At 42.7% G+C, this 25193-nt stretch overlaps 1 protein-coding gene and 4 non-coding genes across 5 annotated transcripts in view; 1 reads left to right on the forward strand and 4 right to left on the reverse strand.

Annotated features, from left to right (window-relative positions):
• Window positions 1-10278, reverse strand: part of Tex14 (testis expressed 14, intercellular bridge forming factor) — a 95603-nt gene extending 85325 nt beyond the window's left edge. Inside the window, exon 1 of the mRNA XM_032913928.1 lies at window positions 10143-10278. Within this exon, the coding sequence (XP_032769819.1) occupies window positions 10143-10278 (136 nt within the window). The remainder of the gene's footprint in view (window positions 1-10142) is intronic.
• LOC116910756 lies at window positions 590-804 on the reverse strand. Its single transcript, XR_004389267.1, has one exon. It is a non-coding gene; the product is annotated as a small nucleolar RNA U3 (small nucleolar RNA).
• Window positions 10279-14513: 4235 nt separating the features above from the next.
• LOC116910645 lies at window positions 14514-14677 on the reverse strand. The gene has a single exon (XR_004389181.1). It is a non-coding gene; the product is annotated as a U1 spliceosomal RNA (small nuclear RNA).
• A 3477-nt stretch (window positions 14678-18154) lies between these two features.
• Window positions 18155-18318, reverse strand: LOC116910657. The gene has a single exon (XR_004389191.1). It is a non-coding gene; the product is annotated as a U1 spliceosomal RNA (small nuclear RNA).
• A 3031-nt stretch (window positions 18319-21349) lies between these two features.
• Trnan-guu lies at window positions 21350-21423 on the forward strand. Its single transcript has one exon. It is a non-coding gene; the product is annotated as a tRNA-Asn (tRNA).
• The last annotated feature ends 3770 nt before the right edge of the window (window positions 21424-25193 follow it).

Below are 25193 nucleotides of genomic sequence, written 5' to 3' on the forward strand. Positions count from 1 at the left end.
TCCTCTCTTTATCTTTTTATAAACACAACAGAGGCTGAGATGAGAGTGACTGCAAGTTGTTAAGGTCAACTTCTTTGACCACATAACAAGAATGCATCAGATGCTTACGTAGAGTGATTCTGTACCCTGCTACTGTGCTCAAAGTGTGTATCAAATCTAAACATTTTCTCGTGGTTAATTTAGGGTATGACTTCATATCATCTGCAAGTAGGAATAATCTGACATCTTCCTTTACTACGAACCCAGGGCCTTAGCTCTACCACTGAGCTAAATCCCCAACCCCGAAACAATTTTTTTTTCTTTTCTTTTTTTCGGAGCTGGGGACCCGAAACAATTTTTAAAACAAGATTACTATAAAAATCTATGGATATCTCCGGAGAACTTAAATGAAGCTTCCAAAATAAGACAAAGGTCAAACTACGCAAGAAAAGCAAACTACAAATAATGACACGAAGCATCTAATACTGGGTTTATGCTGCTTTAAGAACTACTCAGCCCAAAAAGCTGGAAAAATCCTGCAGCACCGTTAAGGTAAGAAAAGTTAATGTCTTCTAACTTTTGCAACCGTGGAAAAAAAAGGAATCCGAAGTCCACTCAGACTGCGTTCCCTCCCTCTTACCCTCCCGAAGGAGAGAAGAACGATCATCAATGGCAAGAGGCAGCTGCACAGATGCAGCACCTAGAGCCGGCTTCACGCTCAGGAGGGGACGCTATGTCTCGTCCTCGTGGTTTCGGGTGCTCTACACAGTCAGAGAAACTTCTCTAGTAACGAACTATAGAAATGATCCCTGAAAGTATAGTCTTAACTCCACCCAGCCGTCATCGCCGCACTGCACCAAGCGCCCTCACATCTTAGTCACGGCGACTTCCGCCGAGACGCCCCATGTTCTCCGTGTCGCCGCCGCTTCCAGACACCACGGCGGCCCACACGGACACATGTTCTCTGACCGACTGACACCTCTCCATACGGAGTCCACGAGGCATTTTGACTCGCTAGTGTCCCTACACTAGGCAAATTGTCACCACGATTAGCATACGGTCGCCGAGTAGCCAATCGGCTTACAGTCCTCTCCTGTCCCGTCCCACTTCCGCCTGAGACGGGTCTTGCATTACTGACGGCCACGCGCGACCCCGACCGACCGCGATTGCGGCGGTGCCGGTCTTCAGCCTCTACACTGCCCCAAGCCGGAAGCGTCCAAGTCAGAGGCCTTGGGTGAGGAACACACGTGGGGAAAATGGTGGCAATCCAAGGGCTGCACGCCCTATTTAATAAACTCTGTGGGTGAAGCGCAATGGTAGCTCACTGCTGCAATCCTAGCACTTGGGAGATAAAGGCAAGGGGTCAGGAATTGAAGCCAGTCGCAGCTTCATGAAATCCAGTCTAAAAAGATCATAAACAAATCAGCATTTAGAGATACCAGATTTCCTCTATTTTGAAAGAGAAGAGAGAAAATAGACAAAACGAACTGGCCACATGGTAATTACTAGCGCAATTATTGGATACAAACTTGATGATCACTATTTTAATCTGTCATTCCCTTTTATCATTTTACCAGTAGAAGGGTTATTTCCTTTTCTTATAGATATTGCATCGCCTGACATCTGTTTCATAACAGATTGCAAAAGTTGGGTCTCTTTTCTGTCAGGTAATAGGAGCAGGTCTTACTTGTGGGGAGGAAAGCTCTGAGTGAATTAAGTCCTGAATGAACGTGTGCTGTTGACATGGGCACATCCATGACAAGAACCACTCAAACTCATAGGAAAAGAGATGGCAGAATCTTCCTCTGGTTTATGTGCACATGTTGACAGTGTATGGAGAAAATGTCCACCATACCTTTGTCTCCTCCCATATATTTTACATCTGAAGATGGTTCCCATACAAACTCCGGTCTCTCTGGTCATGGCCCTTCAATATTGAAGACTTTTACATTCTTCATTCTCCCTTTTTTTTTTTTTTTTTTGAGACAGGGTCTCACCCTATCACTCTGGCAGGTCTAAACCTCCCTTCGTAGAGTAGGCTGGTCTTGAATTCATAGAGATCTCTTTACCTCTGCCTCCCAGCTGCTGGATTAAAGGCTGTTCCACCATACCCACTCACTTTCCATCTTTTGAGACGCCCTCCCCTCAACACACATGCTATACCTTGGTCTTTCTTTGAGTAGATGCTGCACTAGCACATGAGTCTGAACATCTCTCTAACATGTTCTAAGATTTAATTTGCTAGACATGTTGGGTCATGACACTCAGGAGGCTGAAAACAGGGTTAGCCACAAGTTTGAAGGCAGACTACGTTACACACTAAGTTCCATACCAATGGGGGGCGGGGTGGGGTGAGAACCATATCCTAGCACCTACAACAGGCAGGTCACAAATGCTTTTACCTCTAACTATAAAGGATCTGATATCCCTTTCTGACTTCCATGGACACTTACACACAAACATGTGCACACACACATATATAAATAATTAAAGGGGCATTCCTCCCTTGAAGTTCTTCCCACTCTTGGGAACTGTTCTCACTTTTCCTTAATAAATCAGGGCCTATGGGTAGCATTTTCCAACAATACTGAAAACCTGAGTTTGATTCTCAGAAAACACATTGCTAGCATTTCTTCTAGGCTCTGCCCCCACAGTTACCTGGCAATAGCCAGGTATGAATGACTCACTATCAAAGGGGATTCTTGCCCCCTCCTCTCTTGTTCTCTTACCCTCTTCCTTCTCTGTCCCTTCTCTCCCCATTCCTCTCCCCCTTTCTGTCTCCACTTCCCCAACTCCACTCCCCATGCCCTAAATATACTCTATTCTATACTATACCCTTGTGTGGCTGATACCTCAGAGGGAAGGAATGCCTCAGCATGGGCCAGCAGAGGCACCCTTTTCCCCTATCCCTAGCTTCCCTTAATAACCAATTACTCCAAGTTGTCCTTGGTGTAACACATACACAATAAATAAATGTAAAAAATGATAATTAAGTAAGTTAATAAAACAATGCTATTTAAGTTATTACTTCTCTGTAAGCCTTCCTTGACCTCTTCAGATAATAGTGATCACAATGTATTTTGTTTGTTTTGAGACAGGTCTCAATATGGAGCCATGACTGTCTTGGAACTCACTATGTAGACCAAGTTGACCTTGAACTCACTGAGATCTACATGCCTTTGTCTCTGAGTATGCAATTAAAGGCATGCACCACTCTGGCAAACCACCACATATTTTGAGACCCCAATTATCTTACTATGTGCATGTGCACAGATCAATTAGTGCTTTTACTAAACTGGGTGTATTTAAATTTTGTTTTTGGCTTTTTGTGTGTGGTAGTTTGAATCGAAACGGCCCACATAGGCTCAGGTTTCAGTTCCTGGTCCCTAGTGAGTACAACTGTGGGAAAGATTAAGAAGTATGGCCTTGGGGTTGGGGATTTAGCTCAATGGTAGAGCGCTTGCCTAGGAAGCGCAAGGCCCTGGGTTTGGTCCCCAGCTCCGAAAAAAAGAACCAAAAAAAAAAAAAAAAAAGAAGTATGGCCTTGTTGGAGGAAGTGTGTCACTTGTGGTGGGTAACCATTCCCAGTAAGCTCTCTCACTGTAAATGTAAAGTCCCAGCTACTGCATGCCTGGCATCACACTCCTCTCCACGACCGCTGGGATTCTGAAACTGTAAGCGAGCTCCAACTAGACGTTTTTATAAATTGTTTTGGGCTTTGTCTCTCTTCACTACAGAAACTAAGACTCTGCAACCACAGAAGCACATGTGCCACTCGGGTGTAGCCCTACAGTCTACCTTGTTTAAAACGGATTCTTGTTTTGCTACCACAGATAGGCTAGCCCGTCTGCAAACCTCCAGGGACTCTTTTCTCCCTAGTACATTTCTCACTGTAGGAACACTGCATGCCACTGGAAGCCATCTGGGTTCTAAGGATTCCAACTCACACAGTCAGGCCAGGTGACCTAGTCTACCCACTGACCTATCCTGAGTGCCCACTATGGAGGTCTCTGTTTTTCATGTATGAAGGGATCTTGCTGTGCTGCTAGTCTCCATTTACAGGCTCAAGTGATTATCTCAGTTCAGTCTCCCATGTAGCTGCTAGGACAGGCATGTGACACTGAGTGTGCCTTTCTGTTTGTTTTTCAAGACAGGGTTTCTCTAGGGATCCCTGGGAATCCTTCTCTAGACCAGGCAGAGATCCATCTGCCTCTGCCTCCCCAGTGCTGGGATTAAAGGCCCGAGCCACCACTGCCTGGCTGTGACAGTGTATCATGATTGCAAGTCTTTGGTTTTTGGCTTTAGGGTGTAGTTTGAGGCTGGGTCTCACTCTTTACCTAGGCAGTCCTTGGGTTTATGGTGATCTGCCTGCCTATACCTCCCATATGCTGGGATTACAAACATGAGGCATAAAACTGGCTTTAGGTCTTTTTGTTTTTCTTTTTACTTTTTTTTGGACATTGGGGTCTTTTATGTAGCCCAGGATGAGCTACAACTTAAGATTCCCCTTCCTTTGAGACCCCAGTGCTGTAATTGGTGGCATGCAGTACCTACCCACCTAGGAAAAGGAGCTGATTCCCAAAGAACGGAGCTGAGATGGTTTCAGTCCTGCTCTTCCAGAGGTATAAACAATCCCCTGCAAAGAGATTTAAAGATCTGAAGACAGCTACAGTACATATAATAAATAAATAAATATTAAAAAAAAAAAGAACGGAAAAAAACTGAAGAAGGAAATGAACAGTTGACATCTGACATGGGCATAGCCATGTGAAGGACCAAAAAGCCTCAGCCCTATGGGAGTGGCAAAGCTTTCCTTAGCTGAGGCTGGGGGGGGGGGCAAAGCCTTCCTCAGGTCCTAGTTTGAATGCTGACGGTGTGCCCCTACATAGACTAGCTAGACCCTCCTCTTTGTTTATCTGTAATAGCCCTGTTTCCTGTTCGGCTGTATGCAATAACCCCTCTCCCTGGTCAGCTGTGTGTTATCAACGTGCAGAACTCCTCCATCTCAGGGAGTCTGTGTCCATGTGTCTGCTGTTTCTTTAGTAGTTTTCATTTCTTCTTTTCTCTTGTCTCCCCTCGACAGCACTCCTGGACCCAAGCTGTTCAAGGACCAGGCAAACTGGCTTTGAGGGCTGTGGGTCCATGCTGGAAAGTCTAACATAAGTACGCTCTCAGAACTGAAATAATTGAGAATGGAGCAGAGCAACTGAGAAAGTAATGGCATGGCAAGGTGGTTGCTCAATTTAGTGAAAGATTCTAATTTCTATATAATCAATATATCAGCAACCTCATGCTAGCTCACAACTATCTATCTGTAATGAGATCTGATGCCCTCTTCTGTTATGTCTGAAGATGGTGACAGTGTACTCATACACATTTATATATATATATAAATATATATATATATAAAACAACACAACTCAGGATGGTCATGAGAAACAGAAGAGCTCTGTAAGGACCCATAGATAAACATTTTTGTGTGTATTTCTGTCATAAATGTGAATGTTGTTACTGTATTGTGCTTTAATCATTAATTGATTTGTGTGTCTCTCCAGTAAATCCTGAATTCCTTGATGTTAAAAAGAAGGAAAAGCTAGAGGGAGAGGGAGAGGGAGACAGACAGAGACAGAGACAGAGACAGAGACAGAGACAGACTATCACTGGATGTGATATAGGCCAGGTACTCGGGGAAAAATAAAAGAAGAATCCAAGTTCAAGAGCAAGTGAGGTGGAACATGTCCATACATAATCCTGTACTTAGGAGAGGATGGCAAGAGGATTGCACTAAGTCTGAGAACAGACCACCCTGGGCTACACAATGAAAAACTCTCAAGAAGGGAGGTATGGATGGTGACATGCCTGAGCAATTAAGAGCACTGGTTGCTCTCCCAGGGGACCCAGGCTTGATTCCCAGCAACCACATAACAGCCACAAGCATCAGCAATTCCAGTTTCAGGGGATCTCCTGTTTCCTCTAGCACCTGGTGTACAGACAAAACACCCATACACCTATGAAGCACAGCTTAGAAGAAACCTCGGAGAAACCAGGGTTGTTAATCACACCTGCTTATTTTCTTCAAAGCCAGGGAATGAATGATGCCTGACCACCTGAAGTGCTGGAGTGACCAACAACCTGTGACCCTCTGCTCATCAGTTAGGAGGCAGCCTCCACCTGACCCCCCAATATCCTGAGCTCTGCCTCTCAGCAAACAGAACACAGCCTTATGAGAAAGGCCCCATGTGCGTATTTTGCATTCACCAACAGAATCTATTCTTATGCTAACCCAGATCCTTCTTCATAGCCAGCAGTTCTCAAACTGTAGGTCACATAATCAGACAGCCTTCATATCAGATATTTACATTTCGATTCATCAAAGTAGCAAAAATACAGTTTTGAAATAGCAACAAAAACAATTCTATAGGGTTGGGGATTTAGCTCAGTGGTAGAGCGCTTGCCTAGCAAGCGTAAGGCCTTGGGTTCGGTCCCCAGCTCCGAAAAAAAGAAAAAACAATTCTATGCCGGGGTCACCACACCATGAAGAACTGTATTAAAGGATTGAAGCCTTAGGAAGGCTGAGAACCACTGGACTAGGTCCTAGTCATGAGCTCTATCACCAGCCCAAAAATTTACTCTTATTGTAAAAGGTCACAAGAGCTTTGGTTCTTTGCAAAGAAATTTTAGTGTAGCCAGCCCTGAAGCTTTGTTATGAGACTTACTGCATGGAGACTTTCCCTCACAGTTTCACTATGTCTCAATGTGTAAGGACAGTACACCACTAAGCCAGTCCCCGAAGGGCAATGATCCAGTCCTACAAAGATGGCACTGTCTCCAGTCTCATTCTTCAGCTCTTGAGGACTGTGTGGCTGACTCCTACTCAACTAACCAACCCAGCCGGCAGGCTTAGAGGAGGAATGTCCCTTACCACACCAACCCCAGTAGATTCTATGTGACAAGTTCCACAGACTGAAGCGAAAACTTCAAAAGAAGGAGGCCTCCTGGAATCGGTTGTGGAACTCTTGACCGGAGAAAAATACTGAGCCATGGTTCTCAAGGCAATTTGTCTGTCCTATCTTTTTCTATTCTCTTTCTTATTCATGAGATGTTCCTGAGAGCCTAGACTGGGACTTTATGGCCTCACTTCTGGAGAAGTAGGTGTTTTACTTCACAAATCATTTACAAAATCACACAATAGTGGTAAGACACATAAAACTTTTCCAACAACAAATGATTTTTGTATGCGTGTGTTGTCAGAGGTGGGCTTTGGCATATTGGTAAAGAAAGCATTATTTTAAGAGAAGAATTAAAAATAGTTTTAAATTATACTAAATGTTAGATAATGATTGCCCATAAAAATGTATCAACTTGTTTAGGAATTATACATTACTAATAAGTGCCCAGAAAGGTCTTATGAACCTGCTCTTGCAAGTATGCCATCAGCACCAGTGATTCTTGTGCTTTATTGTGCCAAGTGATAACGACGTTACCTGCTTCATCCATGACTGCTTCATTGAACACACTTTTTAGAAGTTGTAATACTTGAATAATTTTGTATTTTCTTATGCCAAATGAATATGATAATTGTTCTACTGGACTGCTTCACTGAACACATCTTTTCAGAGTTGTAATACCTGTTTCTTTAAGCATAAAAACCCTTGCTTGAGAGCTGTGAAATACACTCAGATTCAAACTGCCTCTGTGTTTGTTTTTGTTTGTCACCACCAAATCTTTACCTACCTAGTCTTTGAGGACCCTCGGGTTGGGGATTTAGCTCAGTGGTAGAGCGCTTGAAGGCCCTGGGTCGGTCCCCAGCTCCGAAAAAAAAAAAAAAAGAAAAAAGAAAAAAAAAAAAAAAAAGAGGACCCTCATCCCAGGGACCTCCACACCTGGCTGGGGTGGTCCGAGGCAGTCCCTGACATTAAAATAGATGTCTTTAAGAGACGGATGTCTGCAGTGCTGCTTCAGCATTTAGGAGAGCTTGCTGTAGGAACATGAGGACCAGATGTAGCAGAATTTTAGCAGAGCCACTGAATCTGGCATGAATTCTGGAATGATAGCACCTCCCTAGGCTTTTGTAAATAGTCAGTGATTGATCTGAGATTTGTATGGGTTGTTCCTAATGCTCCTAAGGATTCTCGGACTCTTTTCCTAACTGCGTCCAGAGACACACCAGGCAAACCAGTAAGTCTCAGAAAGGCTGAAAACTCCTGAGGTAAGGATTCCTTCAGACAACCCCTAGATCAGGTCAGAGGTTTTAGTATTTGGAAATTGATTTGCTAAGGTTCCTTTTGTGAAACAATAATAAGGGCTTCTGCTAAGCTGCCAGTCAGTGTTCTGTTGTCGGAGCTGGTCCCCCCGCTGCTAGCAAGGCCCTCATTCATCCTTCAGTATCCCTCTTTCCCACAACACCAACAACCAGGTGTTTTTTGTTTCTTTTCCTTCCATACTGTTCCTCGGTCCTTCTGTAACAGAGGGCCTCTTTTTCTTTGTATTCCCATTACAAAGATCAGAACTGAGAACAAGGCAGGCACTATCCCACAACACTGTAACCCAGGAGGGGGAGAGACAGAAGGGCTGCTTGTTGGCTTCCCAAAAGCAAGGCGAACTCCAAGTTCAGGGAGAGATCCTGTCTTAAAGGAGGAAGGAAGACAGAGAACACCTGACGCCTGTGCCTGTGCCTGTGCCTGTGCACTCTCACTACACACAACTACACCTCCTGTGCACTCTCACTACACACAACTATACCTCCTGTGCACTCTCACTACACACAACTATACCTCCTGTGCACTCACACTACACACAACTATACCTCCTGTGCACTCTCACTACACACAACTATACCTCCTGTGCACTCTCACTACACACAAATATACCCACACACACATTAGAACAAGAAAAGGGTCAGTCCAGAGAAAAAGACCTGGGAAAGGAGAAGGGGAAGTAAAAAACACACCATAGGAAAACCACCTGGGGAGGGAGGGAGAAACTCTGAAGAAAGCTAAAGAAAATCAATATATTGGAATTTGGAGAAATGGTTTTCTGGAGGACCAGAATTTGTTACCCAGCGCCCATATCAGGTGGCTCAAAACCACCTGTAATTCCAGGTCTGTCACCTCTTGCCTCAGACAGGCATGTATAATTTCGAATACATTTACAAAACGAAAAACATAATATTACATTGATTCAATGTAATTACATTGAGCATTCTACATTGGAACAATGATTCAAGTGACAGTTACCTTCCTGTTGGAAACCAGAGATTCCAGAAGCCAGGCATGGTGGCACTCACCTGTAACTCAGCACCCAGTTTTCTTTTCTATTTGGCTTGTCCAGTTCTGGTTTTATTTTTATTATGTTGTCTGTTTTGGTTTTTTTCAAGACAGGGTTTCTCTGTAACCCTAGCTATCCTCACGTTTGACATGTAGGTCAGGTTGACTTCAAACTTACAGAGATTGCCGAGTGCTGGGATTAAGTGAGCAAAGGAGCCCAGATACCCATGGGAGACAGAGGTGTCAGATTCCCTGGAGTTACTGTCACAAGCTATCCTGAGCTGTCTTGCTGTCTCCTGTGGGTCCTCCGAAAAAGCAGTATGTACTCTTAACTACAGGAACTGGTTTTTTTTGGTTTTGTTTTTGTTTTTTGAGACAAGGCTAGCCTTGATTCACTAGACAGCTTGACTCTGGATCCTAGCCACTCCTCAGTGCCAGGATTATGGAACAGTGCTGACAACCCTGGCTTTCTGTGTGACGCTGAGGATGGAACTAGGGCTCCAGGACTGCAAGCAAACACCGTTCCTGCTGAGCTGCTCCCCAGCCCCATCTGTTTGTTTTGATGATAATAAAAATAAAGATAAATAAAATAAAAGAACTTTGTTGGCATTTGTTTGTTTTGGGTTTTTTTTTTAAAGATTTATTTATTTGTTTTATGTATATGAGTACAGTATTTTTGTTTTTTAGATAGGATTTCATTGTATAGATTGGCTGGCCTCCAACTCCATTTTTTTGAGGAAGCTGGCCTTGAATTCACAGAGAAATCTGCCTGCCTCTGCCTCCTGAGTGCCTATGTTAAAGGTGTGGGCCACCAAGTCCAGCCTTGGCCCTGTTTTAACCAAACACTGTTCAGAAATAGGAGTCCTGTTGCCTCTGTCACCTTAACACTGTATTTACCTTTCTTAAGGATTTTCTTGACTTTCACATAGTTCCCTTGTTTGGCATATTCATGAAGCTGAGCTTCCAAGGAGTCATCTGTTAAGGTGCCAAGCAGCACTGGACAAGGGACTGGAAAATGAACCGCCCGAGACATTCTGTTGAAAAGAGAACCAGCAACACATTATTCTCATACCTCACAAAGGCAAAGAAGCAAGAGCTTTCTTTCTCCTCTCTCCTTCTCCTAAAGGAAAATCCCCTCAAAACAACAACCCTCAACCAAAATGTCAGGAAATCTGCCATCCATGGAATTCCCTGAAAAAGATACCCCCCACCACACACCCAGGAGCCCAAAGGCTACGAAAACAGGCAATTTGATCTATTTCCCACTCTGCTGTTTTAAAAATCAGTTTATCCTGAAAAGTAGTTTTTGAGTCTGGTGAGGCGCCCCCCTCCCCGCCCCCGACAAGAAACTGCTCTCAGACTCCTGTGCCTGTGCTGCTGGGTGCAAAGCTGCACACACAGGTCCATAAAAGCCTGCTTGCACCATCGAGAGCAAACTGAATTGCCATTCTTCTATTTCCCTCTGCCAGTTTAATTCTTACAGTTTTTCTTACACTCCCGAGGTTGTTTGAATAAAAATGCCTGCCATAAGTAATCCAGCGCTTGGGAGGCAGAGGCAGGCAGATCTCTTTAAGTTTGAGGCCAGGGTGATCTACAGAGTGAGGTCCAGGACAGCCAGCCAAGGCTACACAAAGAAACCCTCTCTCAAAAACCAAAAACCAAAAAAAAAAAAAAAAAGAAAAGAAAAGAAAGAAAGAAAGAAAGAAAGGAAAGAAACAACTCCCCATAGGCTCATATATTTGAATGCTTAATCACCAAGAATGGAACTGTTCAAAAAGATTAGAAGGATTGGACCTTGTAACCTTATTGGAAGAAGTTTGGGTGTGGGGTGTCACTGGGTGGATCACTTCCTTCTTGATGGTACAGGGAACTGATTACAACTCCTTACACACACTTAGCAGCGCTCTACCACTGAGCTATACTGTATCCCCTACTTTTATTTTGTTATTTTACTTTTTAAAAAAGGCTTTATTTATTTCATGTATGTAAGTATACTGTAGCTTTCTTCAGACACACCAGAATAGAGCATCAGATCCCATTACAGATGACTGTTGTGAGCCACCATGTGGTTGCTGGGAATTGAACTCAGGACCTCTGGAAGAGCAGCCAGAGCTCTTAACCACTGAGCCATCTCTCCAGCCCCTGCTATTTTACTTTTTAAGATAGAACTTAACGTTGCTTACACTAGGCCTTACCTCTAACTCAGTCAGGCCTTCACCTTTCAATCCTTCTGCTTCAGTCTCCAGAAAGAGCTGGGATTATAGATATGTACCACCAGACCCAGTTTTAGATTCTTTCTTAGCTGGAAAACTGTCTTCATTAACATAGTTGACCCTCACTATCTGAGGAGGAATGGCTCCAGGACTCCCCACAGATGCCAACCCAGTATCATAGATACTCAAGTCTCTAATAGAAAATGGAATAGTATTTACATGCAATCTTCATATCTTCTCAGTGAACTTAAAATGCTGTCTAGATTACTTGCAATACCAAAGATGAGTCCTATGCAAACAGTTGTTAGGCTGCTGTTTACAGAATAAGGCCTAGAAGAAAAGCTTGTACCTTTTCACTGCAGATGCATTTTGGGGGTGAAGCAGTGGGATGAAACGTACTAACTGTTGACCTGACAGAAGCTAGAATCCTCTCAGAGATGTGCACCTGTGGGAGATCATTTTGACTGGTTAACTGAAGCTGGAGGACCCACACATGGCAGAGAGCACTGTTTCCCTGGACTGGGATGCTGGGCTGAATAAAAAGGAGGAAGTGAGGCATCTGCTGGAGGGTGACTGTAGCAGCATGAAATCAGCTACCTCAAGCACCTCCCAGGGATTCTCTGCACTGGCAGGTCAGACCCCTAGACTGTGAGCCACAGTAAACCCTCACCTTGGCGTTGCTTTTGACAATTTTTAATCACAGCAACAGAAAACAAAAACAAAAACAAAACCCTAAAAAAACCAAAACAGGAAAGTGAGCCAGGATCCCACTCTATAGCTCAGGCTAGCCTAAAAGATGCTGGACAACTCAGGCATTGCCTCAGACAATCCTTCTGCCTCAGTCTTTTAAGTGCTTGGATAACAGGCATGACTTACTTACATAGATAGATTTTGGTTGTTGTTGCTGTTGTTTTGAAGGTTTTATTTATTTGTGTTTTGAGACAAGGTCCAATGTAGCTCAAGTTGGCCTAGAACTCGCTATGAAGCTGCAGATACTCTGAGTTCCAGATCCTCCTGCTTTACCTCCGGGATTACAAGGCAAGCATAACCATGCCAGGCTTATTATTTATTTGACAAGGCAGGGAGGGGATCTCACACTGTAGCCCAGGCTGGCCACAAACACAAAGCAATCTGTCTGCATTAGCCTCTGAATACTGGGACTATGGGCCTAAGCCATGTAGGAAACCAGATGCAACTAAGAATCATTTTTTTCAAGTTCTAAGAAATGGTTCAGCAATTAAGAACATTTACTTTTCTCACAGAGGACCCAGGTTTAGCTCCCACATGGTAACTCACAAACTATTCACAATTCCAGTTCCAGGAGGAGGTTAACTGCCTTTTTCAGACCTCCTATGACTCCAAACACACACACACACACACACACACACACACACACACACACACACACACGCACGCAAAACATCCATACACATAAAATAACAGTATTTTTAAAGACAGAAAATTCTAAAGGAAGTCTCAAGACTCAAAGTAAACAAATCAAAAACCTCAGCAAACGTGCCAGATGCATAAAGCCCCTCCCTCCTTCCTCGAGGTTATATAAGCAGCAAGGACTGCTAATACAGAGGAGACTCTCCCAACTGTCCAGCTGCATTTAAGCTATATAGCGAGCTCCAGGGTTCCAGCTTTTGGGAGGATCACATATAATAGGGTGGACTTCTGGTAGTGTAGCATCTTTGAGTCATCTATGCTCCTGTAAGTAACCCCAATAAACTTGGTTCCCCAAGTTAAACTTTGGTGGCATCACTACTCTAGTGTTTCATCAGTTCTCTAGATAGTGTGAGCGAGTAGACATTTGCTCATGGCTCCCAGGAACAGAATCACACTACAGATGGGTATAGTGGTATGTGCCTATAATCCCAGCATTTGGGAAATGGAGGCAGAAGAACCAAAAATTCAGCAAATTTGAGACCAATCTGGGCTATGTGGGATCATCTCACCCCCTGTCTGTCTGTCCACCCGCCTGCCTGCCTACCTATCTCTGTATCTATAATGAGAAAGAAATAATTGGAAGACTATAAGCTCTGAAAGGTTAAGATACCAAAGGAACTACTGTGGCTGTGTAAATAAATGACAGACATAGTATGCTGTGTTCTAGTTTAGTCTAAGTTCTTGGCCTAGCTCTGTTACCTTCCCAAGTAACTGATAAGAACAGGAAGGAAGCGGCCAGGTGGTTTTAGAGTGGAGGGCCACTAATGTAAAGTTTTCTCTTGACTTGGCCTTGTGGGCAGTTCTATCCTTGCCTAATTCTAGTCCCACCCCGCCCCTCAATTTGGGTGTTAAAATATTGCCTCTAGCAAAACATTGTTTGCTAAAGCATTTAAAATTCAAAAAAAGAGACTAAAAATAAAAAAAAAAACAATTTAAATATAGTAATCCTTCAACAGAGGCTTGTACAAAAAAAAATACATCCTCAGGGGTAAACAAGAAGTTCAAATCCCAGCAACCACATGCCAAGGAAAAAAATAATAAATAAATAAATAAATAAATAAATAAAAATAAATAAACTCTCTGAATAAATGTTGTCTATATGGGCATAGCAAAAACGCCATGCCCTCCTACTACTAAAGAAGGGCATATTTTCAGAATGAATGGAAATATAAGTAGTCACCCCGCCTCAATTTGGGTGTTAAAATATTGCCTCTAGCCATAAAGCATTTAAAGAGACTAAAATAAAAAAAGTACAAAAAAGTAAACAAGAAGGCCAAGGAAAAAACTGTTGCTTAGGGCACCTACTAAGCAGCATGCAGCACTAACTGGAAAAAATACACCATTATGAAACTACAAAATACTCAAAAGAGACTACAGGGAGACAGAAACTAAAATGGGTATCTACTAAAATGGATGATGGGGAGAACTCAACCGCAAAGGTATACAGAATAAACTACAGGAGGGAAAAGGTCATGGAAGAACCTGAGCCAGTACGGATAAAGCAAAACAAAGACCTAAAATGAGAACGCATTGCCTAAGTAAGAAGTAGCAGAAGCCATTCTAGACTTCTGGCTCAGCCGTTAACTATCTTTAATACCAAACAAGTCAGGGGAGAGCGCGAACGCAGTCCCCCACTACCACAAATTATGCAGTCGAGTTTCCCGCATTTGGGGAAATCGCAGGGGTCAGCACATCCGGAGTGCAATGGATAAGCCTCGCCCTGGGAAAACCACCTTCGTGATCATGGTATCTCCCCTGCCAGGTAAGTATGAGTTGTACGGGCAACAGTATTACCTCTCCCTGATCATCGACGTACTGTATAGTTACGGTCAATTATACTACAATTTCTTTTGTCTTTCCTTACAAGACTGAAGTTTTTTTACATTACACAGATGAGAGTACAAACTTCTAAATACTTGCTGAAAATACTCTGTCCAAAGAACAAAACAAAACAAAAAAACCTAACAGGACCTGCTTTTGTCTATTTGCATATCCCGCCCCCTTTAGTGACGTCTCAAAGTTTTTTTTTTCTCCTTTCCCTTTCTCTTCCGGATTCATTAACTCTTAAACCACTCATCGCTACTATCACAACGCTAAGGCGATTTTACGTCCCCCCCGCATCTTTTGCTATTAACAGAAGTTTTAGCTTGGATTGGTCGGGGGGGGGGGGCTACTCAGAACAAGGCAGTAAGATAGGCTGTTTTAAGTCAATTGCTACTGCATTTAGAGAATCAAATTTTTTGCTTCTACTTCTCAACATTGCAAACAAAATTCTGGGAGGACTAAGTATTTGTAAAATGTTACCTGGGTTTAAGTTGGCTTTTGTTCTCATATGCGGCCTTGTAGTGTGGGAGCTAATGTGGGACTGAAGACATGCTTTTGCTTCTACTGGCAGGAAGCACAGAAGTTAATCTTTGTAAAAGTGTGTGGGACTGTTTGTGAGCCAGAGACCAAGAGAATACTTCTTCCTGTTGCAACCAGAGCAACTAGTTAGCAACGGTTTAAAAAAAAATGGTATAGCCAACTAAATAATGCTCTCACGTGAAACTAAAAAGGAACAAATAATACTCCCCAAACTTCAGAAGGCCTCGTCAACAGTAACCTGTTTTTTCAACACTAAAAATGTCAGGGGAAAAACATGAACACAGTCCCTCCCCCACCACCGCAAGTTTAATCCTCACAGCTTTCAGGTAAGAACTAGAATTGTCCTCTCTTCATGGATAAAGTATTAGCAATGTAGTGATGAAATGACTAAGTAATGCATTCTATCCCAATTTTATTTTAGGTCTGCCTGGTCGGTCTCAGCTTTTCACCCCACAACTGCCTCCTCAACCTTGCCAATGCTTCATGGACTAGCCATGATCCAAATGTATCAATCCATAGTGTCTAGAAGATGCAGCTGAGCCTTGCAAAGAAAGTAGATCTTCCCAGGCCCTCTAAACCCCTCACTAACATAACCTACTTCCCCTGAGAACTGATGTAATTATGGTTTGTCTTTTAAAATCTTGTATCCCTGAGTCTGGGCACCAAAGAGGCTTTTCAGGGGCCTCCTTGGTCTAGCCAAGGACTTGGTCTAAAGCAAGGACTTGAAATTTCTTTTAAATTTTTATTTAATGTTCATTGGTATTTTGTCTGTATGCATGTATGTATGTGTATATGTATGTGTGTGTATGTTTTGCTAGTATGTATGAAGGTGTCATAACTGGACTTACAACTGTAAACTGCCATGTCTGGGCTAGGAAGTCACCCTGATCCTCAGCAAGAGCAGCCAGCGCTCTTAACTTCTCTCTACAAGTCATCTCTTCAGCCCAGGACTCGAGGTTTTAAATTGGCTTAATACTGCATGGATGTTAGCAACTACCTCTTTTTTTAAAAAAACTTATCTTGTTTCTTGGAAAATACACCACGACATCACTTTCCAGAGACCTGGAATGTTGTCTATTTGATTCATGCTTTAGCCCTAGTGTCGAGAACTACACCTAATGCTGAACATGGATAAGTATTTACTGAACCAGTGAGTGACCCCACAAAATGGTAACATTCTGTGTGAGCTTGAAGTGCAAAACGCAGTAACTACCTCTTGAAGACCATTTCAAATGAGACCCTGACACAAAAAACTGATAGTACATTTTTTTTTTTTTTGGTTTGGTTGGTTGGTTTGGTTTGGTTGTTTTGAAATGAGGTTTCCCTGTGTATCTATCCCTGGCTAACTCTTTAGACCAGGCTGGCCTCAAACTCAGAGATCTACCTGTCTCTCCTCCCAAGTGCTGGGATTAAAGGCACATCAACATTGCTTTTACTATTTTTTTTAAAAGATGAATATTGGATGGTGAGGTCAATACCTGTGTTACACATTAGAAATGAGCAGGCTGTTCAAGGATTTATACTCGGGAAACTAGATCTGAGGAAGATGAGATATAGTTGGTTTAAATCAGAAAGAACATTGTGGTAATGAATGTGGATTATCAGGGTCACCTATTGAACCCTAAATTTATGGAAATACTAGTGTGTATTACTTAAATCTGTCATATAATTACTGGTGCTGAGATATGGCCCCACCCAGGCACGTCTAGATAACGTGCTATATGGAAGAGGAAGACCGAATTCATGAGTCTTCTGCTTCTGTCTTCCTGATGTTTGAACTACAGCTGTGCACTCCTATTAAGTATTAACCTAGCTCCACTATAATAACAAGTTAGTGTGTGGGGCTGGAAGGGATGGCTCAGTGATTAAGAGCACTTGTAGAGGAGACCAGAGTTCAATTCAGGAACCTACATGGTAGTTCACACACAACTACCCATAATTCCAGTTCCAGAGTATCCTTCTGACTTTCTTGGGTGCCAGTCATGTGGGTGGTGCACCACATACATACTAGCAAAAAACTCACACCCTGGGAGTGGTGTCGCATGCTTTTAATCCCAGCACTTGGAAGAAAGGTCTCTGTGAATTGTAAGCCAGCCTAGTCTACAAAGTGAGACCAGCCAGGGCTGTTACACAGAGAAACCCTGTCTTGACTGCTTCTCCACTCCCTTCAAGCCCCACAAAGAAACAAAACAAAAAAACTCAAACAACACATGAAGTTAGAACCATCTTTTCAGTGTTGTTTTGAAGCTAGTAACTTGAACATGCTAGCCATAGTTCTACTACGAACCCATATTCTTTCCTTCAAATTTTGCTTATGTTTCACAACAAAACACAAAACACAAAACCTGGTGGTACTCTATATGTAGACCACGTTGGTCTCTTCCCCACCTTTGCCTTCCAAATGCTTACAAACCAGTTTTTTGGTACTTGGTTTATTATTTCTAATGATAAGTACTGAAACTTATAAGTCAACTTAGAGATCACATATCTAAGTGGGAATGATGCACCCAGAGTTCTGGAGACACCATAAACAAACATTGCTGGGTGTAAAAAAAAAGTCTTAGAAACAGAAAAAGCCTTGGGTAATATCCAGAGTCAATCCTAGGTACTGTACCATTTAATTTAACTCAAGACTCACACTCTCAAGTTAGCAGTTTAACTTGTCACAGGTGAACAGAAACAGATGCAGTATAAAGAAGGAGAGTGGCAGGTATACGTGCAAAGGCAACGTTGACAAAGTTAAAAACCACTAAGATGCTTTTCAGAATACAAGGCAATAGCAGTATAAAACCTAAAGGAAAAATGCATTGGCCAAATAAGAAGTAGCAGAAGCCATTCTAGACTTCTGGCTCAGCCGTTAACTATCTTTAATACCAAACAAGTCAGGGGAGAGCGCGAACGCAGTCCCCCACTACCACAAATTATGCAGTCGAGTTTCCCGCATTTGGGGAAATCGCAGGGGTCAGCACATCCGGAGTGCAATGGATAAGCCTCGCCCTGGGAAAACCACCTTCGTGATCATGGTATCTCCCCTGCCAGGTAAGTATGAGTTGCAGTGCCACGGAGCCTGAACTGCATTGTGAGTGTAGCATTTTATAGATACGGTATAAATTTAAGCCTTCATTAAAAAGCTCTATATCTTTATGTACAGTGTCTCTCTACATTCTAAAGCACTTAGGAGAATTGGTAGGCTGCGAGTTTCCCCAAAACTACACTCCAAAAATCACAAATATTTGGAAGCAGCTGCTTTTCCCAGTTTGCTCCTGAATTCTCATCTACATAGCACCGCCTCCATAGAGACTCGTTTCCTGTACTCGGAAACCCGCCTCCCTGCCAGCTGGAAAATACCAATGAACCCATAAGCAGATGGTAGTTAGCTTTGTCTTTTGTTTTGTAGCCTCCAAGATCACTAGGCATTTTCCTTCATCAACTTAGGCGTCGGATGCACAGCCTTTAGTATGAATTAACACTAAGAGTAACAACAGCAGCCACACCGTGAAAACTGGTACAGAAAAGTTAGTTTTAAAAGCACACTATTTGTGGACTGCCTTATTCCGCCTGATAAATCAAAAAAAAAAAAAAAAAAAAAAAAAAAAAGCAAGCTCAGACTGATGGTTCATGAACAGTAAGGGTGTTTGCCTCCAAGCCTGACAAATGGGGTTTGATTCCAGAGACCTACGCCGTAGGAGGAGGGAACAAGTTCCGTTTGTTTGTTTATTTTAAAGACTTGCTCTAGTCCTAAAATGGCCTCAAATTATGACAAACTTCAGATCCAAGAGCTGGGCACACCAAGCTTGAGGCTCATCTTAAAGATTTAGGAGACACTATATATTATTTCTGAAAGAACGAAAGTTCTGGAAAGAATGAAATGATAACCAGAATTTGGGTGTGAGAAGAAAGTGCTTCTAAGTGGTGTTTACTCATTACTTAATCTATTGTGTAATTTCAATAACTTTTAAAGAAAAAGAAAAAAGAAAAAGTGGGATAGGATTTGGCATATGTCTTATCTACTACACTAGTTGTTCTTATAGCTGAGGAGGAGTATCTGTAGAGATAATCTCTTATTAGCATGACCAGTCAATAAAAATACTATGGCCAATGAGCTGAGGCAAAATATAGGAGGTGGGACATCTGGCAGGCATAGAGAGAATGCTGGGAAGTAGAGGGTGGAGATTCTCTTGGGAAAGCTGAGGAGCGGACCTAGACCTGCAGGTAGCTACTGAACCCAGGTTAGAAAAAGGGATAGGAAGTTAAAAGCCAGTCAGAGAACAAGGAGAAGTTTATGGCCTAGGCATTTATTAATAAATAATTAGTCTCAGAGTCATTATTTTCTTGGAGTCAAAGTGGATGGGAGGAAAAACAATTATTTTACAGGTATCTGTTTCTGGGTGACTGGCTCAGGAAAGAATAGCAGGCCACAGTAGAAAAAGACTCTGAATGCTAGTCTTCAGCTTAGGCTGACTGGGAAGGTCTCCCTGAGGAAAGTGAAAGGACTCTGTTCATAGTACCAGACATAGTTTAGAAGAAGTGAAATAAAATCCTGCCAGGGATTAGCCAGAAAAAAGGAGAGACTTACAGCTTAGGCTCCTGGGTTTGGAAGCATTCCATACATACTGATTTAATATTCTACTATTGATCTTTTCTTTTCTCAGCATGTGGTTCAGGCTCTTTCTCAAATTTAAGATCCTCTTGCCTCAGCTTTACAAAAACCAGCCAAGCTGCCTGGAAGAGGTTTAGACCAGAGAGTCACTTGGAAAGGACACTCTCCAACCTGCTGAGCTGCCTGCAGGCTGTGCAGGGTGCTCCAAGTTCCCAGCTCTGTGAGCTGTCACCCATGCTGGGTGGGCCTTGGTGATATAGCTGTCTTTGAGACATTTCTGCTTCTGTAAATAATCTCTCACCCATATTCCTATAAGTAACCCCAATAAAACTCTTTGGTTTACCAAGTTGGATTTTGGTGGTATCTGTACTTTGGTCTTTCAAAGGCTCCCTATCTGGAGTGAGTAGATCTGTATGTTCTATCTCCCCAGGTGAAGTTCTAACACACAACAACTGGGCATTTAATTTTGTATAACACAGATTAAGATTCCAGTTTGGAAAAAATATAATGGAGGAAGTGGTACATGACTTAATTTTCTCTTAAAAGCATTTGTGTCAGGATACTCACAACCAAGTAGAACTCCAGATCCAGGAATCCAACATTCTTGTGGCCTCTGTGGGCACCTGTACTAATATGTGCATAATTCTACACACAGATTCTCACATATATACATAATTAAAAATAAAAACTTCTAACAAGAATGACCACAATCCTTAAAAGTGGTCTTTTGGACTTAAATCAGTGATAGAGTGCTTATCTAGTACTCAAAGGATGTGGATTTGATCCTTGGCACTATATGAATGGCTGGCAATATCAAATGCTGGCAGGCCAGGCCTAATGGCCTACTGCTTTAATTTCAGGCAGAGGCAAGAGCAGACTAGTCTATAAATCAATCAAGTTCCAGGACAGCCAGGACCCCAGAACAAGACCTGTCTCTAAATAAATAAATAAATAAATGCTGGCAAGGATGTAGAGAAACAGAACCTTGTGTTTTGAGAATATTAAACAGTGATCATTTGAAAAAACAGTTTGGGCTCCCTGGTTAGGACCACGGGCTACTCCTCCAGAGGTCCTGAGTTCAATTCCCAGAAACCACATGGTGGCTCACAACCATCTTTAATGGGATCTGATGCCCCCTTCTGGCTGGTTTGTCTGAAGAAAGTGCCAGTGTACTCACACGCATAAAGTAAATAAATCTTTAAAAAGTAAAACAAGGGCTGGAGAGATGGCTCAGTGGTTATATATTGGTGGACTGCAAATGCTTGGGAATGGGTGTGTGGAGGTTTTTCAAAGATTCATTTATTTTTATGTGCACTGGTGATCTATCTGCATGAGGATGGCAGATCCTCTGGAACTGAAGTTATAGACAGTCGTGAGCTGCCATGTAGGTGCTTGGAATTGACTTGCTCTTAACCACTAAGCCATCTCTCTAGTCCCATCATGGGGGAATTCTTTGATGGTCATGAAAATATTCTAGTGTCTCCGTGGCGCAATCGGTCAGCACGTTCAGCTGTTAACCGAAAGGTTGGTGGTTCGAGCCCACCCGGGGACGAGTACCTCTCTAGGGAACATTCACTTGTTAGGGCTGGAGAGATGGCTCAGTGGTTAAGAGCACTGACTGTTCTTCCAGAGGTCCTGAGTTCAATTCTCAGCAGCCACATGGTGGCTCACAGCCATCTGTAATGAGATCTGATGCCCTCTTCTGGTGTATCTGAAGACAGCTACAGTGTACTTATATATAATAAATAAAATAAAAAAAAAGAATATTTTCTTTTTCTTTTTTTAAAGATTTATTTATTTTACAGATGGTTGTGAGCCACCATGTGGCTGCTGGGAATTGAACTCAGGACCTCTAGAAGAGCAGTCGGGTGCTCTTAACCGCTGAGCCATCTTTCCAGCCCAATATTCTTTTTTTTTTTTTTTTTTTTGGGTTCTTTTTTTCGGAGCTGGGGACCGAACCCAGGGGCTTGAGCTTCCTAGACAAGCACTCTACCACTGAGCTAAATCCCCAACAAAAGAAAATATTCTAACACTAGGGAAGTATTATGGTTTAAGCCCATTATCTTAGCTACACAGGAGGGAGAGATAGGAGAATTGAAAGCTCAAGATCTGCCTCGGTTACAACGAGAATTGAAACTCAGCTGCCCACCCACCCACATAATGTTCAACTGATCTGTCCTGATGACTGGGCAACTACTATATAAGCATATCAAAAGTCATCAAATCATACAATAGGTAGGGGCTGAGCACAGTTCTGTGGCAGAGGATCAAGAGGACAGGGTCATCCTCTCCTACAAACCAAGTTCAAGGTCAATCTAGTGAGACCTTGTACCAAAACAAAATCATGGACCACTGAGACAGCTCAGTCGATAAAGGTGCCTGTCACCAAGTCTAATGATAGGTGTTTGATCCCCGAGACCCAACATGGTAGAAGAGAACTGCTTACTGAAAGCTACCTTAGGATCTCCTGTGTACCTCAGCATGCATACAATCATACATAGGAAGTTTTAATTTTTAGGTTTATTTATTTTATATATGAGTGTTTCCCTACATGTATACTGACATGTAGATGCATACCATGTATGCCTTGTGTCTGAAGAGGTCAGATAGTTACAGATGATTATGAAACACCAAATAGGTGCTGGGAATCAAATATGGGTCCTCTGTGAGAGTAGCAAGTGCTCTCAACTGCTAAGCCATGTCTCCAGGCCCAATGTTAAAAAATTTCTTTTCACCTACTTATCTATCTATCTATTCATCAGTCTGTCTTTCTAGCTATCCAGCCACCCACTGATCTAACTAATGTGTGTGTATTGATTAAATGTCTATCTGTGTACCCACATACATGCCTGGTCTCCAAGGAAGCTGGAAAAGGTGGACAGATCCTCTGTAATTAGATTTAGATAGTTGTGAGCAGCCATTTGAGTATTGAGGATCTGGGTCCTCTGGGAAAGGAGTCGGTGCACTTAATCATCAAGTTATCTTTCCAGCCCCTGTTCTACTTTTTCTCTTTTCTTTTTTGAGACAGTGTTTCTTTGTGTAGTCCTGGCTGTCCTGGAACTTGTTTTGAAGACTAGGCTGGCCTCGACCTCATAGATCTGCCTACCACTGCTTCCCAAATGCTGGGATTAAAGGCATGTGCCACTACACCCAGTCTCCTGTCCTACATTTTTATCCTTATCCACAACAACTAGAGCAGGCAAAATGGCATATGTTTGGTTTCAGAGTTCAGATCCCTCAGTCCTTACCTGGCATACCCTGCCACCAACCCTGAACTTTCCAGCACAGGGACTGGGCTGTCCTTCCCCCAGAGGCTTTTCCCTATATAATTCAGACATTTTGGTCTCTCATCTCTTTTCCTTCTCTCTCCTCTCGCTCCCCTCTCTGAGAGTGTTCTTTCTTGCTTTTGCTTCCCCATGCCCCCCCCTCTTTCCACTTCCCATGATGATTTTTCTGGCTTCAGTCCTTAGGGCCAGTGAATCCTCCCTAGAGCAGCTTCCCAAAGAACCTGCATTTATATATCTGTATTTTAAAATTTGGCTTGAATTGGCTCATTTCACTGATGGAGAAATAACTTATGTATACCTTTAATTCTAACACTTAGGAGGTAGAGGCAGACAGATCTTCTGAGTTTGAGGCTACATATCCAGTTCTAGGCTAGCCAGAACTACATAGTGGGACCCTGTCTCAAAACAATAACCCAAACCCTACCAAGTAAAAAACATCCCCAAACTTTCAAATATTAACATTTTGGCCTCTAGTCTCTCCACTCATGTGCACTACATGTGTATACACACAAAAAGCTCCTTTGATCTGAGACGTTAGTTCAGTAGGCAGAATGTTTTTTCCTGTCTAGCATCCATGGGTTTGGTCTCCAGTACAGTGTATAGTAATGACTACCTGTAATCTCAGAATTTCAGTACTCATGAAGAAGCCACGCTAACTATAGTGTGAGGTCTCCCTGGTATATATGAGGCTGTCTCAAGACAAACTATATTTCTCTCAGGTGTGATTAAGGATTTACGATGGGGAGATTATCCAGGAGGGTCTAAAAGCAAATCACACCGCATGCAAAAGGGTTAGAGGAATACAAAGAACTGAAGTCAGAGACAAGACACTAACTAAACTGTTTAGCATGCTTGGAAAGTGGACTCAAGTGATGTCATACATAAGTGATGTGAAGCTTAAAAGGTTAAGGTAGTAAATCCCTACCTAGGGGGTTGGGGATTTAGCTCAGTTGTAAAGCACTTGCCTAGCAAGCACAAGGCCCTGGGTTCGGTCCCCAGCTCCAGAAAAAAAAAAAAAAAAAAAAAATTCCTACCTAGGAGCCACCAAAAATTCCTGGAATGCAGCTCTACTTTCTGGCTGTAAGGTAAACAACAATACTACATTTCCCACCTATCACAAGTGTGACAAATTTACTCCAATCAAACCATTGAACCTGTGGTAATTTGTTAGTGATAATACCAAATTGTGGGGAGAAAAAAAATATAAACTTAAACACAAAAGATAGGTAATACAGTTGTTTGGTTTTAGACCCAGGGACAAGGGACGGAGGTGCATATTTTATGTGTCTCAAAGTAGACCTGGCCTCCAGGTTCTCCCAGCATCCCTCAGTCCTTAGCTGGCATACCCTTTCCAGCCATGGGCTAGGGTGCCCTTCCTTCAGAGATTCTTTCCTATATAATCCAGACACTTTGGGCTCCTGGGCTCTTCCCTCCTCTCACACTCATGCATGCACACGTGCACTCTCCCACTCTCCCACTCTCCCCCCTCCCCTCCTCCCTGGAGGAGAAATAACAGCAAGTATCAAACAACTAATTTGCCTCTTGTCTTAAAGAGCTTGCTCAGGTGTAAGAAAATGCAAGCTCCATTTTTTTAAGCAACATGAACATCAGGGATAGCATAAACTACAGCCTCAAACTACCACAGTTTGGCGCTGCACATTTAAAGAAATCACAAGGTTCAGCACATCTGAAATGCAATGGGTAAGCCTCACTCTAGGGAAAATACCTTCATGTCCATGACCTATCGGCTAATTCTAAGTTTCTACTTCTTTTCTTTTTTTTTTCCTTTTCTTTTTTTCAGAGCTGGGGACCGAACCCAGGGCCTTGCGCTTGCTGGGCAAGCGCTCTACCACTGAGCTAAATCCCCAACCCCTAAGTTTCTACTTCTTACTCCATGGAATCTTACTTCAAATTCAGATCACTCCAAAGAATGATAACTTTTCTCATAAGGACTTTGTGATGTAAATCATGGTTTTGACATACTTGAGAAAGGTATTTTTTCCTCCCAAGACTGAGTTTCTCTGTATAGCCCTGG

The sequence above is a fragment of the Rattus rattus genome, chromosome 9 (genome assembly GCF_011064425.1).
Source record: "Rattus rattus isolate New Zealand chromosome 9, Rrattus_CSIRO_v1, whole genome shotgun sequence".
In the NCBI taxonomy this organism is placed as follows: Eukaryota; Metazoa; Chordata; class Mammalia; order Rodentia; family Muridae; genus Rattus; species Rattus rattus.